This window comes from Mus musculus, chromosome 15 (genome assembly GCF_000001635.26).
Source record: "Mus musculus strain C57BL/6J chromosome 15, GRCm38.p6 C57BL/6J".
Taxonomy (NCBI): domain Eukaryota; kingdom Metazoa; phylum Chordata; class Mammalia; order Rodentia; family Muridae; genus Mus; species Mus musculus.
Genome location: NC_000081.6, coordinates 64,781,221 through 64,797,451, shown reverse-complemented (window position 1 = coordinate 64,797,451; position 16,231 = coordinate 64,781,221). Strand labels below are relative to the sequence as shown.

At 40.0% G+C, this 16,231-nt stretch overlaps 1 protein-coding gene across 3 annotated transcripts in view; it reads left to right on the top strand.

The window, feature by feature from the left end:
• Positions 1 to 16,231, top strand: part of Adcy8 (adenylate cyclase 8) — a 223,262-nt gene that overhangs the window by 124,845 nt on the left and 82,186 nt on the right. For all 3 annotated transcript variants that reach the window (NM_001331075.1, NM_001291903.1, NM_009623.2), the window contains exons 6-7: positions 9,988 to 10,146; positions 13,458 to 13,728. In NM_001331075.1, coding sequence (NP_001318004.1) covers positions 9,988 to 10,146; positions 13,458 to 13,728 — 430 coding nt within the window. The remainder of the gene's footprint in view (positions 1 to 9,987; positions 10,147 to 13,457; positions 13,729 to 16,231) is intronic.

The following is a 16,231-nucleotide window of genomic DNA, read 5'->3' as shown; positions in this document are numbered from 1 at the left end:
TTACTTCAGTTAACAGAGAAGCTATATGAGAAACTATTCTTTTCTCCAATTTCCAGGTAAAACTGGAGCTCTGATAGGCTAAAACCAAGCACGTGACCACCCCAGACAAATGACACACAGCTTGCCAGTGGCAAACCAAGGCCATGAGAACAAAGGCAGTAAAGTTGTTAGAATAATTCTGTTATTCCTACAGAATAGAGAAACAGGAGCCCACTAGAAATCATAATTACATTAGTGGTGCATGGCACAGCGGAGTTCTATGACTCTGCAGAACTATATGTGGAGTAACAGATAGACCTGAAAAAATGTTCAACATCCTTAATCATCAGGGAAATGCAAATCAAAACAATCCTGAGATTCCAACTCACACCAGTCAGAATGACTAAGATCAAAAATTCAGATGACAGCAGATGCTGGCAAGGATGTGGAGAAAAAGGAACACTCTTCCATTGTTGGTGGGATTGCAAGCTTGTACAACCACTCTGGAAATCAGTCTGGCGGTTCCTCAGAAAATTGGACATAGTACTACCAGAGGATCCTGCAATACCTCTCCTGGGCATATATCCAGAAGATGTTCCAACCAGTAAGAAGGACACATGCTCCACTATGTTCATAGCAGCCTTATTTATAATAGCCAGAAGCTGGAAAGAACCCAGATGCCCCTCAACAGAGGAATGGATACAGAAAATGTGGTACATTTACACATGGAGTACTACTCAGCTATTAAAAAGAATGAATTTATGAAATTCCTAGCCAAATGGATGGACCTGGAGGGCATCATCCTGAGTGAGGTAACCCAATCACAAAAGAACTCACACAATACGTTACTCACTGATAAGTGGATATTAGCCCAGAAACTTAGAATACCCAAGATATAAGATACAATTTGCAAAACACATAAAACTCAAGAAGAACGAAGACCAAAGTGTGGACACTTTGCCCCTTCTTAGAATTGGGAACAAAACACCCATCGAGGGAGTTACAGAGACACAGTTTAGAGCTGAGACGAAAGGATGGACCATCTAGAGACTGCCATATCCGGGGATCCATCCCATAATCAGCTTCCAAACATTGACACCATTGCATACACTAGCAAGATTTTGCTGAAAGGACCCAGATATAGCTGTCTCTTGTGAGACTATGCCGGGCCTAGCAAACACAGAAGTGGATACTCACAGTCAGCTATTGGATGGATCACAGGGCCCCCAATGGAGGAGCTAGAGAAAGTAACCAAGGAGCTAAAGGGATCTGCAACTCTATAGGTGGAACAACAATATGAACTACCCAGTACTCCCCAGAGCTCATGTCTCTAGCTGCATATGTATCAAAAGATGGCCTAGTCGGCCATCATTGGAAAGAGAGGCCCATTGGTCGTGCAAACTTTAACTGCCTCAGTACAGGGGAATGCCAGGGCCAAGAAATGGGAGTGGGTGGGTAGGGGAGTGGGTGGGGGAGCATGTGGGAGAATTTTGGGATAGCATTGGAAATGTAAATGAACTAAATACCTAATTTAAAAAGAGAAATTAAAAAAAGAAAAAAGAAATACATCTAGGGCAAATAGTTTTCTTTTACCGAGACTAAAGTGTCAGTCTCTGAACTGACAAGCAAGCAGAGCACAGGGCTGCAAGCAGACAGTGCCTGTGATGTCCACCTCAAGCTTCAAGTAGATTGCAGCTTACCACACAGAGGTGAATGACTAAGCCACCACGTCTTGACAGTTACAAAGTGGTAGGTTGGGCTAGTGCCTGATCATTTACAGAAACAAGTTCTTAAATGTGCAGAAATGTATGTGCCAGTGGACATCAAGTTGGAAGCTTCAAATCAGATAGGAGAAGAACATTTACAACACAGTAGTCTGTTCCCTAGAGTTGATTGTGAGACAGTTTTCAGCAAGGCACTGACTCTGAACTTCAAACTCATTGTTCTAATGGAATGTGAGGGAGGCCGCATCAGGCATCACAGACAGACCCAATCACATGTCAAGAAAGTCTTATCACAATTGGAGTCTTGTTTCATCTCTGTTCTGTACAGAAACCAGCACAGGCTATAGTGCATGTGTGTATGGGTGTGTGTGTGTGTGTGTGTGTGTGTGTGTGTGTGTGTCTGTGTGTGTGTGTGTGTGTGTCTGTGTGTGTGTCTGTGTGTGTCTCTGTGTGTGTCTGTGTGTGTGTCTGTGTGTGTGTGCATGCGCACATGTGTGTCACCAGGTTAGTGAACACGTGTATCACCAGGTTAATGAACACGTGTGAAAGAGAATAAAGAATATATCTGTGTGTCTTTGATCCATGCTAATTCTGTGTCTGAATCAGAATTGATGAGTATCTAAGGCATTTTAAAAACCAACAAAAAGGTCAAGCTGGGGCTTTAAACCATATTACTTTACCAGTTTAGATATGCAGTACTGGCAGGTCCTTCACATTTTTATTAAATAGGCAACTATCTTTGTGGGGTACCTCCTTAGTCTTATGATATGTGGAACACACTTGGACATGAAGTGTCTAATGGAAGACTTTGATTATGGCTCCTGGGACAGAAATGTGTAACCTGCTCCACTCTCCCTAATTTTTTAAAGCTACACCTTTCATATGGGAAGGGAAGAAGAAGTTACTTTTGTATTTTGTCCAAGTTTTATTACAGTCATTTTCTTTGCTATAAAACATATTAAGAAATTTGTAAGGTGAATAACAATTGAAGCCATCTATTATAAAATATAATGCATAATATGATTTTCAAAATGGGTTTTATTATTTAATTTTAAAAACACACCAGAGCATACTGGATTTTTCATACTCCCTCTTCTTGAGTTGCAGACCAAACCCCCTTATGATTGTACCTGAAGATGAGCCTTCTAGAAGCTGGGTAGATTAAAGGAGATTGGTCTTGATGGACAAGTGCCCTTATAAGAATGCACATTGGAAAGTTGTTGGCCCAGTCTCACCACCTTATCAATGCACAGCAAGGGGCCCATCTAAAAAACAGAAGGCATTCCCCTGCAAAACAGACTCCCCCAACCTGCAGCTCTGACAATAGAACTATTGGAATAAATCTTTTGTTTATGGCTCCTGACTGGGTCATCGTGCTATAGCATCATGAGCTGACTCATACATACATGAAATCATAGAAAAATAACGTGGTTTTATCTTGTATTATTACTCGATATATTTTGGAAAGTATAACTCTACAAAACTTTCCAGGTTTACTTATAAGAAATCATGTTCCCAACTCAAAAAGTTTTAGAGCTTTAAATAGAGATATTGAGACAGTAGGCTATACTATATGGCCACTGTGACGCGCACACACACACACACATACATGTATGGTGAATGACACCTACTGTGGCAATTACAGGGAGTACAGACATTTTGCAAACGGAAGAATGTTACTATTAAGACACATAAGGAAAGAAATAGTGTTCCCTATCAGTACATTGTCCTTCCACATACAGCCTTCTCCCACAGCACTGGGTTAATGCCATTTCTGGATAGAAATTAAGTATCCAGAATACCCTATACTCTTGAGATAGCTTAACAAGGGAACGCTAACTTAGGCATACAGTCCTCTACCCTGACTAAGCCTCTCACAGTGCTCCTAAGATGAGAGAGTGTCACACATCTTCAAGGATAGGGAGAGAAATGAATGGATCATTGCTCTCACTTTGTCCTCCCTCGGCCAACTGGTTTCAAAGAAAAGTTCAGTGTGATACCCTCTCCATTGCCTCTCCTGTGCCAGAAGCAGGGATAGGAGAGAGGGAAAGGAAGCAACACAGAGATGAAGTGTGCAGGCTACACTCAGTTCAGGAAGCAGCAGCATCATGAGTGTAAACCCCATCACTCATGAGACCTGCAGGACCTTGAGTGAGCCTTCAATTCTTTTGGCTCTGGCTTCAAAACTGCAAAAAGAATGCACCATCCAAAAGCAAGACCCATGAATACACAAAATGGCTTCTTTTCTTGGGTTACAGCCAGGGATTGCAGATATCTTTGACACTTGAAAGAACCAATGGATGATCTCCATGTGTAGTAAAGGGGTAGCTATAAACATAAAGTGAGTAGTAATAGCTATATCTAATTCTGCCAGAGCTGCCATTTTCTCATTGGTAAAATGGAAATTTATAACACAAGCATCAACTTTTCTGCATCACTGTGGCTGTTAAAGTGAAATCCTTAATGAGACCCAAATTATGTCTATGCTAGAATAAGACAGAGTGGCTTCTAAGCCTTTTTAAGAGACAGAAAATGTCCATCTTATAAGGTATGCTGATGTTGAATAGACCAAAGAATGTTTCAGGGTTGAAGGCAGTGTCCAACTGGCTCCATGGCTACCATGATGAGAGCCTCCATGCCTCACCGCGAGTCCTGAAGCACCTCGGCAAACTCAGCAGCTCTACCTAAGGCCATATTTCATAAGCCCCATTTAATCTGGGAGCTTGTCTGTAGAAGGAGCAATGTCTGTGTATTAGACTATGCTAGCTCAGAATCCAGCAGTTTGGATACTTTTTTCACACTTGAAAAGAAAATATGCAGGGCAGTAGAAATGGAATTCTATAACCAAACTTGCAGATATGACATGAATTTCAACCTCGCACAATATACTTCTTATGACTCCTTTTCATCATTTGTATAGTGCTGATAATGGCACAAAGTCACTGTGAAGATTCAGCAAAGCCCTCAGCAAATGGAGCTCACCTCCATAATGAGCTTCCTTCCATTCCTTTCTCTCCTCTGGAGAGTTAATAGCACTGTTTCTCCCAGGTGTCTGGAGTATAGTCAGATAATCAGATCTTACCTCGATGTGTAGCTCTGTCCAGTTGACCGTTTACCTAGGTTGCTTGACGCTCTTCTCATGCAAGTAAAGAGAATGTAGACATCACTTTAGCAGGAAGGAGTAACTAGAGTCGTCAGCTATAACTTTGTATTGATCTGATTATAAATATATAATTAAAAGCTGTTACCATTTAGAGAAATTATTAGTAGTTAATGCTAAGTGTTCAGCAGGAACTTGGCTCAGCATTTCTTTGCATGATCTTATGAACTATCTTCACAGCCCTGCAGAGTCTCATCCTCCTTTCCCTTACATCTGTGAAAACAAACTCAGAAATTAGTGGCACTATCCTAAGACCTATAGCTACTAAATGGAAGCTCCCAACTTCAGCTTCAGTGCACATTCCGTGCCTCTCAGCAGGACTAAGCAAGCACATGTGCTGAAGGAAGTTCAATGTCTATCCCAATCCCAAGGAGCTGATGTTCTTCACCTTGTAGAAACCTGCTTTGTCCAAGTCAGTCCCTTCCTGTAACCATTCATTCAACAGTACAGAGAGCGTGGTTTACAAATCAATGACTACCATGCCATTCTTGTTATGCCACCAGCAACTTCTATAGATTAAGTAATCTTTTTTCCAAACAGAATCATTTGAAGTACTTCAACTGACAGACAAATTCTAAGGCTTTGTCCTTGTTTTTTCCCCACACAATTGTACCATTTCCTCTTAATAGTTCTGTCACAAGAAATGCCCTAAGAAATCCACTTATTGATTGTTGAGTTATTTGTCCACAGAGATATCAAACAATAATGATAGCTATTATTATTAAGAGGTTTTTTACTTAAAATAAGTATTAAATGTAAACCTACCGTGAAGAGTCTGTCTGTCATGCTCTATCATAAGGAAGCAGGTTTGGAGACCAACACCATCTCCCAACTAGCCAGGCCTAAGGCACCTCAGCAGTTTCTTTGGACTCTTAGATTCCTCTTGGGACAGCCTCAGAGCAAGAAGGCCAGAGAGCTCTGTCCATAACCCAGTAAGTACTTTGACACACAGGTGATTTTTCTATACTAAGTGCTATACTAACAAAACATGAAAAGCCTTCAGGAGCTTCAAGTTGATGGAGAAGAGAGAGGGTATGGGATGTTGATGATACAGGACAGCTGTGATCATTGCCTTTTCATTATGGCTGACTGAGTACAGAACAACTTATCTGGGGCTCCTCTATGGAAAAGCTAAGCAAGTGCTGCCCATGACTTCCTTGTGAACTCTGACAAGACGCACAGAACTTCATAAAGAGCTGGTCTTGAAACACTGTATTGATGGTTCTTTGTAAAGAGGATCCGTGCTGTGCATTATTCATTACTTTTACACAGTTTTATTCTTAGCTTTTACTTAAATCAAATCCCAAACATAACAAAATAGAAGCAATGAGCTGAGGAAATATTAAATGTCCTTATGACTTTCATCTTGTAGAAGAAAATGAAAAATCTCTCTTTCATTAAGACACTCCAGTGCCTTCCTGCATAGTGTTAATTACCTAATGACATTAGCACAGCGTGCTGTATAATACTCCCTCATATTCATTAGCAAATTACTTTAACATCTGTCATCCCTTTTGAGGCTCACAGCAATGCAGGCATGCCTCATTTTACAATCACTGAACCTCTAGGTCAGCCTAGGCTACCTGCCCAGGAGGTCACACCAGGCATTGTACTTTTTACAAACAGTCTCTGGGGTACCAGTTTAGTCCTGGAATCTACAAGAAAACCCAGGTACTTTCTTTTTTTTTTTTTTTTTTTATTTATTTTTTTTTCTTTCCATTTTTTATTAGGTATTTAGCTCATTTACATTTCCAATGCTATACCAAAAGTCCCCCATACCCACCCACCCCCACTCCCCTACCCGCCCACTCCCCCTTTTTGGCCCTGGCGTTCCCCTGTTCTGGGGCATATAAAGTTTGTGTGTCCAATGGGCCTCTCTTTCCAGTGATGGCCGACTAGGCCATCTTTTGATACATATGCAGCTAGAGTCAAGAGCTCCGGGGTACTGGTTAGTTCATAATGTTGTTCCACCTATAGGGTTGCAGACCCCTTTAGCTCCTTGGGTACTTTCTCTAGCTCCTCCATTGGGAGCCCTGTGATCCATCCATTAAGATGCTGGGCCTTCATCTGTAATCAGAAACCAAGTATTCCAGGCACATATTATTTCTCTCGTGTTTTCTCTCTCTCTCTCTCTTTCCCACTTAATTTTAAAAATTATGTTATTATTCACATCTTAGAGTTTCAGGTTAAAGGAGTAAAACGAACTCAAATAAGCCCCCAAGGGAATGCAGCCAGTGATCCGAAGAGTAAGACACAAACTCAATAGACTGCTGTTAGAGTACACAATGCTGACACTTAAGCCGTAGTGACAATCAGGTAATGGGAAAGATGTAAGTTCAGACAGATGTTTTTATCAATTGGGATAATATAATTTGTACTGAAATCATTATGGTTTAAAGTACATTGGTTCAATGGTCATGTGATGTTTACACTTGTTGAGATCTTACTCCAAGACAAAGAGGCAGAACCTGCTGTCTCCAACCTAAGCATGTGTAGCACAAATGTCTTGGCATCCCTTGTCCAGAAGCAGGCTGGGTCCCTGACCCTGTGGTAAAGCAGAAGGAGAAGAAACAACAGCTGAGGGTATTCAAAAAAACATTGCAGGACTTAAAAACAGGACTGCCTAAAGGGTATATCTGCTGTGGGAACAAGATCTGGGAAGCTCAGATGGGGGACAAATTCTGAATTCTGCTTTGCTCAGAAATCCTCAGTAGGGAACTTTACCTTGACTCTTTCAACGGGGTCTTTCAACCCCGAGTCACTTTTGCTAGATGTTATAAACACCTAATTCGATGATATTTTGCTACCTATCTGCCATTCACTTTTTTTTTTTTAACTTGAAAGTCTTTCCTGAAGGGAACTCTCTCTGCTCTGCCCAGCAGTCTCAGCCCACTCCATATGACTGCCATAAAGGGAATTTTCATGGTGTCCTGATCTAAACTGCTAACTGCTATTTCTTCTTTTTCTTGTGCTTGCTACATGTTTAATAAACACACTTTTTTTAAAGTCAAAAGTATAGCTATGGTAGATTTTTCTCCAGAAAGAGCAATGAAAAATGTCTCCCAACAGCTCTGTGATTTGAATAGGTGATTTTTTTTCATTCACATTTCATATCCATTATGGGATGGGGTAAAACGGGAAGGAGCCATTCATTGTCTAGATCCAAGGATTGCAGTTAAGAAACTGGATTTCACTATAAAAATCCTGTACTGGCCCCTGCTTCTTCTTATTATCTAATTACCCCTGTTATTTTCCTGAGCCTTGGGTATAGGAGTTGTGTTGTAGATGTGTCCATTTAAATGAAGAGTGGTAATACATGCTTGCTGAGAGAGATAAAAGTGGCCTCACCACAGACAAGTCCCTCTGATAGACTAGCCATCTCCACAAACCCATTCTAAATACATATGAGCAACACTGAATGAATAATACTTTGAAACATGTTTGTAATTCAAAACATTTTGTTCTCCCAGTTTTGAGTGAGAGCAGTGAGTTTGAATATAATTTTTTTAACTTTTTATACAGATATCCTTCAGGCTTGAATAGAGTTGCATCTCAAGAAGCCCAGAAAATGTAATAAATTGAGAATGTTTTCAAACACCTCATCTGCCAGACACCATAGTTATGCAACAGTTTTCCACCGCTGAGGAATAACTGTTTGTTGTTGTGATCACATGGTTGAGTGGGAGCTGCTTCTTGCTGCCTGTGCCCAGCATTGAAGGGACTGCTGTACACATCCTTGACCCAGAATTTAAAGTTGGATTTCAGAACTCAAAGTGGGGTTTCTAGTGAATAATGAACAAAAGGGAATGTGTGTTGTCATAAAGTCAAGAAAGCTGTTGAGTCAAGCCATCATCATTTGGACCCCACATAATCTGTAACACTGTGAACCCAAAGTCAGGTTCCAGGCTTAATTATTTTATACCAGGATTTCAAGGTTATTGGAGCTAGATCTGTATCTTGCCATGGCAGACAGATCACATAAGACCTATGCCTTTGGCTGTTGAGGTGTGTGTGTGTGTGTGTGTGTGTGTGTAGCCATATTTGAGAAACGGTCTTTCTCAAATATTACTGAGAGGGAATATTATTAATGACAGCATGTTATAGAAAAATTAGAAAGCTTAGAACATTTGTCTTTTTACCAACACTCTCAGTATCTTTGGAAGAAAACAACCATTATATTTTTGTGCCAATGAAAAGATTCCAAGTTATATGTTTTCAAAATATTGTATTCTACAATTTGAGATTCTACAGAAATATCTTTTAACAATAAACTAGAATTGCCCGAGTTGCTCTGAGAATGAAGAGGGGATGAACACTTAGACTGGAGTAAGTCCTGCCCTGGCAGCATTTTCCTCTTTGCTCAGGCTGCTTCTTCAATGTCCATGGAACACAACTCAATATGGACAATCTTAGTAAAGAGTCTTAGTAAGTCCTTTCAAGGTTAGGACCAAGATTAAGGGCACTGAAGTAAGTCTGTTCAAGGTTAATACTTAAAAGCATTATATGGGAACCCAGTATCTTTCCTAATTCCTATAGATGATCTAGTTAGGTCCTGGGTGGTGAACAGTATATTTTAGAGGCTATAGCTTTAAGGAGTAAGAGGTAAGGGAAAGGTTTCAGTCAGGAAATGATGGAGGGATAAAACTATGTTTATATTTGGAAGGAATAGCTGGAAGCTATTTCCAATAGCAGAAATGGGGATCTCAGAGTATACATGAGGCTTTGTTGAGTGAACGCTCTAACAGAAGCCTAACTATATGAGAAGAAAACTATAAAGCTTTTGGTTGAGAATAAAGTATGCACTGATTACGGGGTTAACAAACTACCCCAAGTTTATTCATAGTTGGGTACAAAAACTGCTGGTGTCATTTCATGAGACAATAGCTACAAGATAAGTTTTGAGAGAAGGTTAATAAGAGCATTGAAAAGTATTGTTCAAATCTAAAGATTTTCAGACAAGAACAGAATCCTTCCAGTTATTGGGGAACTAAGAAAGTTTCACGGAGAAAGGACCATTTTAGTAGGAGAGAAAGCAATGGAGTAAACAGCTCTAATTCTGCCACTTCAGCCCAGTGATGGTCATCATGGCCTAATGAGTTTGTCTCTCCATTTACCTGTCAACAGGTTTGTGAGATCCAGAACGAAGCACGATGTTGACATGCGAATTGGAATCCATTCAGGTTCTGTGCTATGTGGTGTGTTGGGCCTGAGGAAATGGCAGTTTGATGTCTGGTCTTGGGATGTGGACATAGCAAACAAGCTTGAGTCTGGAGGAATCCCTGGGTAAGCAAAGAAAAGCCCCTTCTCATCTAGCTCTTTCATTGTCTGACTTTATGATACCAGGTGTTCTGTGCACAAAGGTCAAGGACAGACTCCTCAGAAGCAATTGTCCAGGAGGAGGTCAGATGATAAGGCATCATACAGCAATAGCCTAAGAACTCTAAGGAAATATCCCAGAGATGACAGAAGCAAGAAGGCAACAGGGCTGACAAGGAGTCTATGTCTCTATCCTGCTAAGCATCAGTTCTTTGACTTGGCTACATACTAGAATCACTGTATTATAAAATACTCATGACCAGATCACACACTGGTCCATTAAAAAGTGAAATCTGCCTGGAGTCAATCTTAAGTTTTGAAATCAGTCCTAATGGGTAGCTAAGATTAAATCCTATTGGCTGCCAATATGTACATGACCATAGGATCTGTTCCCAAAATTCAGTGCTTTCTTTGGGAACTCATCTGCATTCCAACTCTGATTGACAGGACTGGCTGGTACTGAACTCCAGGATGTGGGGATCCACTGGGAAGCATCACTAAAGTAGCACACTGACCTCTGGTTTTCACCTTCAGAATTTCCAATTCTGTGTGTCTGGGGTGGGACCTAAGCACCATGCCTCTCTCACAAGTGTCTTGGTAACAGTGATACAGCTACTCTTGGTACTATACAAAGAGGACTGTTATCAAGTGAAACAACACATGTAAAAAATCCTTCTTCTTCAGGAGCCACTAATTATGGCTGTGGTTGTAGTCGTTAATTATGATTCAGTCACAGATCTTAAAGAGATCCTGAAAGAAAAGGTCTTGTCTCCACCTAACATTGCTGCCATGTTAGGGCAGTATGTATTCATTGCCCGGGAGCAAGCCTTGCAATCTGCAGTATGAGAAAAAATGAAAAGTACAGACATATGGGGGGGCAGGATGAAAGAGTGAAGAGAGATAAAAGATGGAAGAAGAAAGCAAGACAAGAGGAGAGAAGGAAATGCCTGTTACCCAGGGCTGTGGGAGACTCCAGTCATATGAATAAATTCAGAGAGAAACAAACCCTTGGCTGCAAAGACAGTATTTACATGAGGTAATTGCTACAAGATTGTTAGATTGTATTTACTATCATGACTATCAAGATCGCATCATAGAAAATGTCAGGTTTATCTGACATGCAACACATGAGAATATTCTCTAAGCACAGATTCAAGTCCTTAGAGGAAAGCAAAGTCACTGGACCATCATCTCTGGAAAAAAAAATGTCTCACTTCAAAGCTCAGGTTAACAGCAAAGACTTTCAAAAGCAGACATCAGAACCTTCTTTCCTATCAAAAGCATCCTGATGTATACTGATCAGGACTTTCATAGAAGACTTGATATTAAACAAAGGTTAAGATCCCGTTCTCTGACTTAACACAGGCAAGTATCAGTACCTCTGAACACAATGTAGCATCCAGATGAAATGCCAAGGGAAGTTGGTATTAATTATAGTTATTTTTAAAGGGAAATCAGCCATGAGACTTTAAAAAAATCTCCCTAGGAAGCTCATTTTGCTTGGGAGAAAAAGGCTGTGTCTTCAAGCGTCTAAATCTTAACTTGATCTTAGAAGGGAGCGCAGGGGTCCTGCTTTGCTGGAGATGCATTTCTTTGCATTTGGGTAAGATACCATGGAAACATTTTGGATTTATTTAGCAGGTGTCTCAAGAGAACCCAAGCTGCTCTCGCACATTTGCTTGATTGTCTTGAACTTGAAATCTTGAACTTGTTTGGAAGACGTGGAGAATGTGACCTCAGTGGGCAGAAAGGCCATCGTCTGTAGTTTTTGTTCATTTCTGCCGTGAACTATTCTCCCCAGAAAGCAGGAATTTGGCAGAATGGGTTAAATGGTCAGAAGGGGCAACAGAGGTTGTACTGGAAAGTACAATGCACTCTTACTTAAGAAGCCTGAAACTTTAAAATGAAAGAACTCTTCATTGTTTACTTGAATATATTGCTTTTGGAATCACAAAACACAAGTAGAGAGTTAGGTGTCCACTTTATCCATCCATTTCCTCAGTGGAGCACAGAGTTGGCTTAACAAACTTCTAAGCTAACTCTAGAAGTAGGACACGTTTAGCAAGCATGTGATCATGTGCTGAATTGAGAGAAAATGGCAATTGTTTGAATAGCTGAACGCAGCATGGGGGCCCAGAATGAAGGCGTGTCTGACAATGGGCTTTGAGTCAGTGACAGAGGCCTCATTCAGAAGGCAGACTGTCCCCCTGTGAGCCTGACTTAAGGAGGCATGGAATATACCACAGTGAGATCACCGTGGCATTTTGAAGAATACTTCAAACAATTTAAAGTATGTGTTGTTATTGCTGTAGAGTGTTCTGTGAAGCGTCTCTACTACTTGACACAAATCAACTCTTGTATATTCACAATAAGAGTATGAGGTGGGTCTATTACCTTTCCCATGTTGGTGGGCTACAAATAGACTCAGATAGGTTAAGTACTCTACCCCAAAATCTTATAGCTAGAAAATGGAAGAGTTAGAGTTGAAACCCAGCAATCCAGCAACCAAATCCCCTTTCATAACTTTGCTATTCTTCACAGACCATAGCACTTCACAGTAAATACCTGGCTTAGTTAGATGGTTATGAGAAGAGAAAATATCTTCCTTCCCAATAAGGAATTACAGAATGAGACTTCCACATATAGAGCTTGATCCTGATTAAGTCCCATATTATTTCATTTGACAAAAAGAAACTTGGATTGTGAGCTGCCTGTGTGAGGTAGTTTGTGAGTGAGCCCTGACAGTTACCAGCTTACATCTCCCATATTCTTCTCTGCTTCCTTCACTACATAGTAGAAGGAGAATCACATATTCCAGTAATTTTCTAAAAATGATGCTCCGTGTATCCCTGCGGATTTGCAAAACCAAACCTTGTTCATAAAATGATTCTAAAGAAGTAGGAGAAACAAGGTACAGATATACAGGACATAAAATGATAGGGCAAGCTCTGAGAGAGTAAAAGAGCCATGCTAGAAGATAATTTAGCTATTCTTGGGATTCATGAATATCCACACCATTTGGTTTTCTAGTATAGTCAACACCATTGAAAAATATCACTGGTTCATAGAGAGTGTTGACATTAGCAGGAAAAGCCAAAAGTGGCTCATCACTGTGCTGTTTTGTGTGTTTGTGTGGATGAAGGACTTCTAGTTTCTTTCCATTTTTTGTACTTTTTTTTAACTTCTGAGGGGAACAGAGTATGTTGAAGCAGTGTTCTCTGTACAGTCATAGTTGGGCACCATGAAGAAATAGAACAACTCCTTCTCTCTCTACACAGGAGGATTCACATTTCTAAAGCCACCCTGGATTGCCTCAATGGTGACTATAACGTGGAAGAGGGTCACGGGAAAGAGAGGAACGAATTCTTGAGGAAGCATAACATAGAGACCTATTTGATTAAGCAGCCTGAGGAGAGTTTGCTCTGCTTGCCTGAAGACATCGTTAAGGAGTCGGTGAGCTGCTCTGACAGGAGAAACAGTGGAGCAACATTCACAGAAGGATCGTGGAGCCCAGAGCTGCCTTTCGACAACATCGTGGGCAAACAGAATGTAAGTCCTCTTTTCCTTCTTCCAGTCAGCAACAAGTGCATGTCTGAGTGCATCTTCAACCAATAGCCTCAGAGGAAACCGATTCGTCTTTAACCTTTTCTCTACTGAGCACCATAATTGAAAGTGATCAAACAAATGTCCTCAGGACAGAATTAACCTATGTGTACAATTTCAGGAAAGGGCAGAAATATCACGTTTCTGACACCCTTTTACTGGTTTTGGTGCTAAAAATAAATGCCCTGTGAAGCAGAATTGTAACAATCCATAAATAAATAAATAAATAAATAAATAAATAAATAAATAAATAAATAATATAGGGAAGGTTAAATCCAGAGTCACTAAAAATGGTAAGGTATATGAAAATGACCCCTTTAGCTCGTAGTCCTGAGTTTTCCTCTGATATTCAAAATCAAGAAGGCCACCTTAATGGGGAAATAGGAAAGGATCCCTGAGGTGGGGATAAGGTGTCTCTAGGGTAACATGCAGTTTCAAACCCACCCATGTGATTCTGTCCAGCATTTATGCTTCATACATGTTCCAGAGCAAAACAGAAGTTGAAAGTACTGTGGAGCACACAGACAAAATCAACAGTATCTGGATTTTTATGAAGATATTGAAGAGTGTTGTTGTTGTCGTTGTTGTTGTTGCCACCTTGTTTTGTTTTGAGACAGAGTCTCACTCTGTAGGCTTGACTGACCCGAAAATTGCTGTGTAGACCAGGCTGACCTAAAGCTCACAGAGACTTGCCTGTTTCTACCTCTTGAGTGCTGGCATTAAAGTGATGCAGCGCCATGTCCCATGATGGCTTATCTGTTTTTATACCCATAGACATGATTATTTCTCATCAGGTCATAGATAGAAGATGTCTGTCAGTTGAAAGCCATTTGAAGTGGTAAAGGTTAAATGTTGTAGGCCCACTGTCTTTTCTCTGCATTTAAAGATGGATGGAGCACTCTGAGGTCAGGTTAACTTCAATTCCTTCCCAGTTCTGTGGGAAGGAGGATGAGACAATGCATGTATCAGATGCTACCAAGAACAACTGCAGACTGAACCAACCCAGCATGCCTGCAAACGTATGCCCTTAGGCCTTTACTACTCTCTCGTGAGTATTTACATATAAAGTGGTATTATGCCTATGGAAGTCATCAAAAATTCCAATGCCAAAAAAAAAAAAAAATCCAATGCCTACTTTTTATCTCTAATTGGCACACATACTACAATCTTCTATAAATAAAAAGAGATGGTATATATATTTTTTGGAGTACATGCATGGTCAAGTGAAAGGGTCCCTTCTGCTTCCTCTGCCTATTATGAGCTGGAGCCCAGATGCTGGTTTTTATAGAAGATTATCTGCATCCTTACCTTGACATGCCTCAGTAATTTCATGTTAAATCCCTTTTCTAGTTGTTTTGTTTTTATCTTTCCTTTTGGAAAACTACATTCAAACTGGTTGTGGGGAATTGGAATAATTCTGTATTGTTCTAATTTGAGTTGCACCTGCCCTTGCTGCTAAGAACTGAGAACCAACAAGGGAGAAATACAGATGCATAATTTCATTTCATGGTTGATTGATCTGGTAAACTTTTTATGAGAAATTGAAACACATTTTTTTGCTAATTCCCTAAAGATGTTTGCTGATGACATCAAATGGTTACTAGGTAAGATGTCAAAATAGTCCATATATTTGTATTGTATATTTTGCACAATGCCTGAGTTTTGAATAAATGTAACTTAGCTGTCCCATCTTCTAAATGAATAATTTCAATTTATGTGGATGTCTTCATACTAAAGAGCCAGGAAATATGTGCTGATCTCTGTGAATAAACATGTGTCACTAATGACATTTTGGAAATGACTGAGTCGATTAAAATGATCACAACCATTTAGAGTTTATGCTTATGCTTAACTCTAGAAATCAGTGAGCCATAAGCTCAATTCAGAGACTTAATGTGTCCCTGGAACAGATCAAGACTGGTCTGGCTGAGCATACACTATGCCAAAATACTCAATCAATTGCACAGAAGTCCAGACAATCTAGTGTTTTCATAATATAGATAAACCATACTTATGCTTTGTTGGGAATTTTCCAGCCAAATTGGCCAGATGTTTTGGCTTCTGTTGATTTACAATGTGTGCTGAGGAATAGTTTTAATGACATTATATAGTTATGCCATATTCTGTGTTGTGTAGACAGCAGATGTTCACATAGCTAAATCTGCACATATCCATTTAATAATATTATTTGAGAATCTATTGTAATGCCAACTACAGAAAGAAAAAGAGAAAGAAATAATTAAAGAAAAAATACTTTCAAGGTAAATCAGCCACTGTCTTGTATGTTTCAAAAAGCTAGGAATTACATCTGTTTTTCTTACCATTCTTTGGTCCAAATTAAGATGATATCTAATAAATCATGTGGCCTGATTAGTTTGCTCAGTGGATGAATACAGTAGTAACCATAGTATAGAAAGCAAAACTGGGGAATAGGAAGAGCAGACCTTGA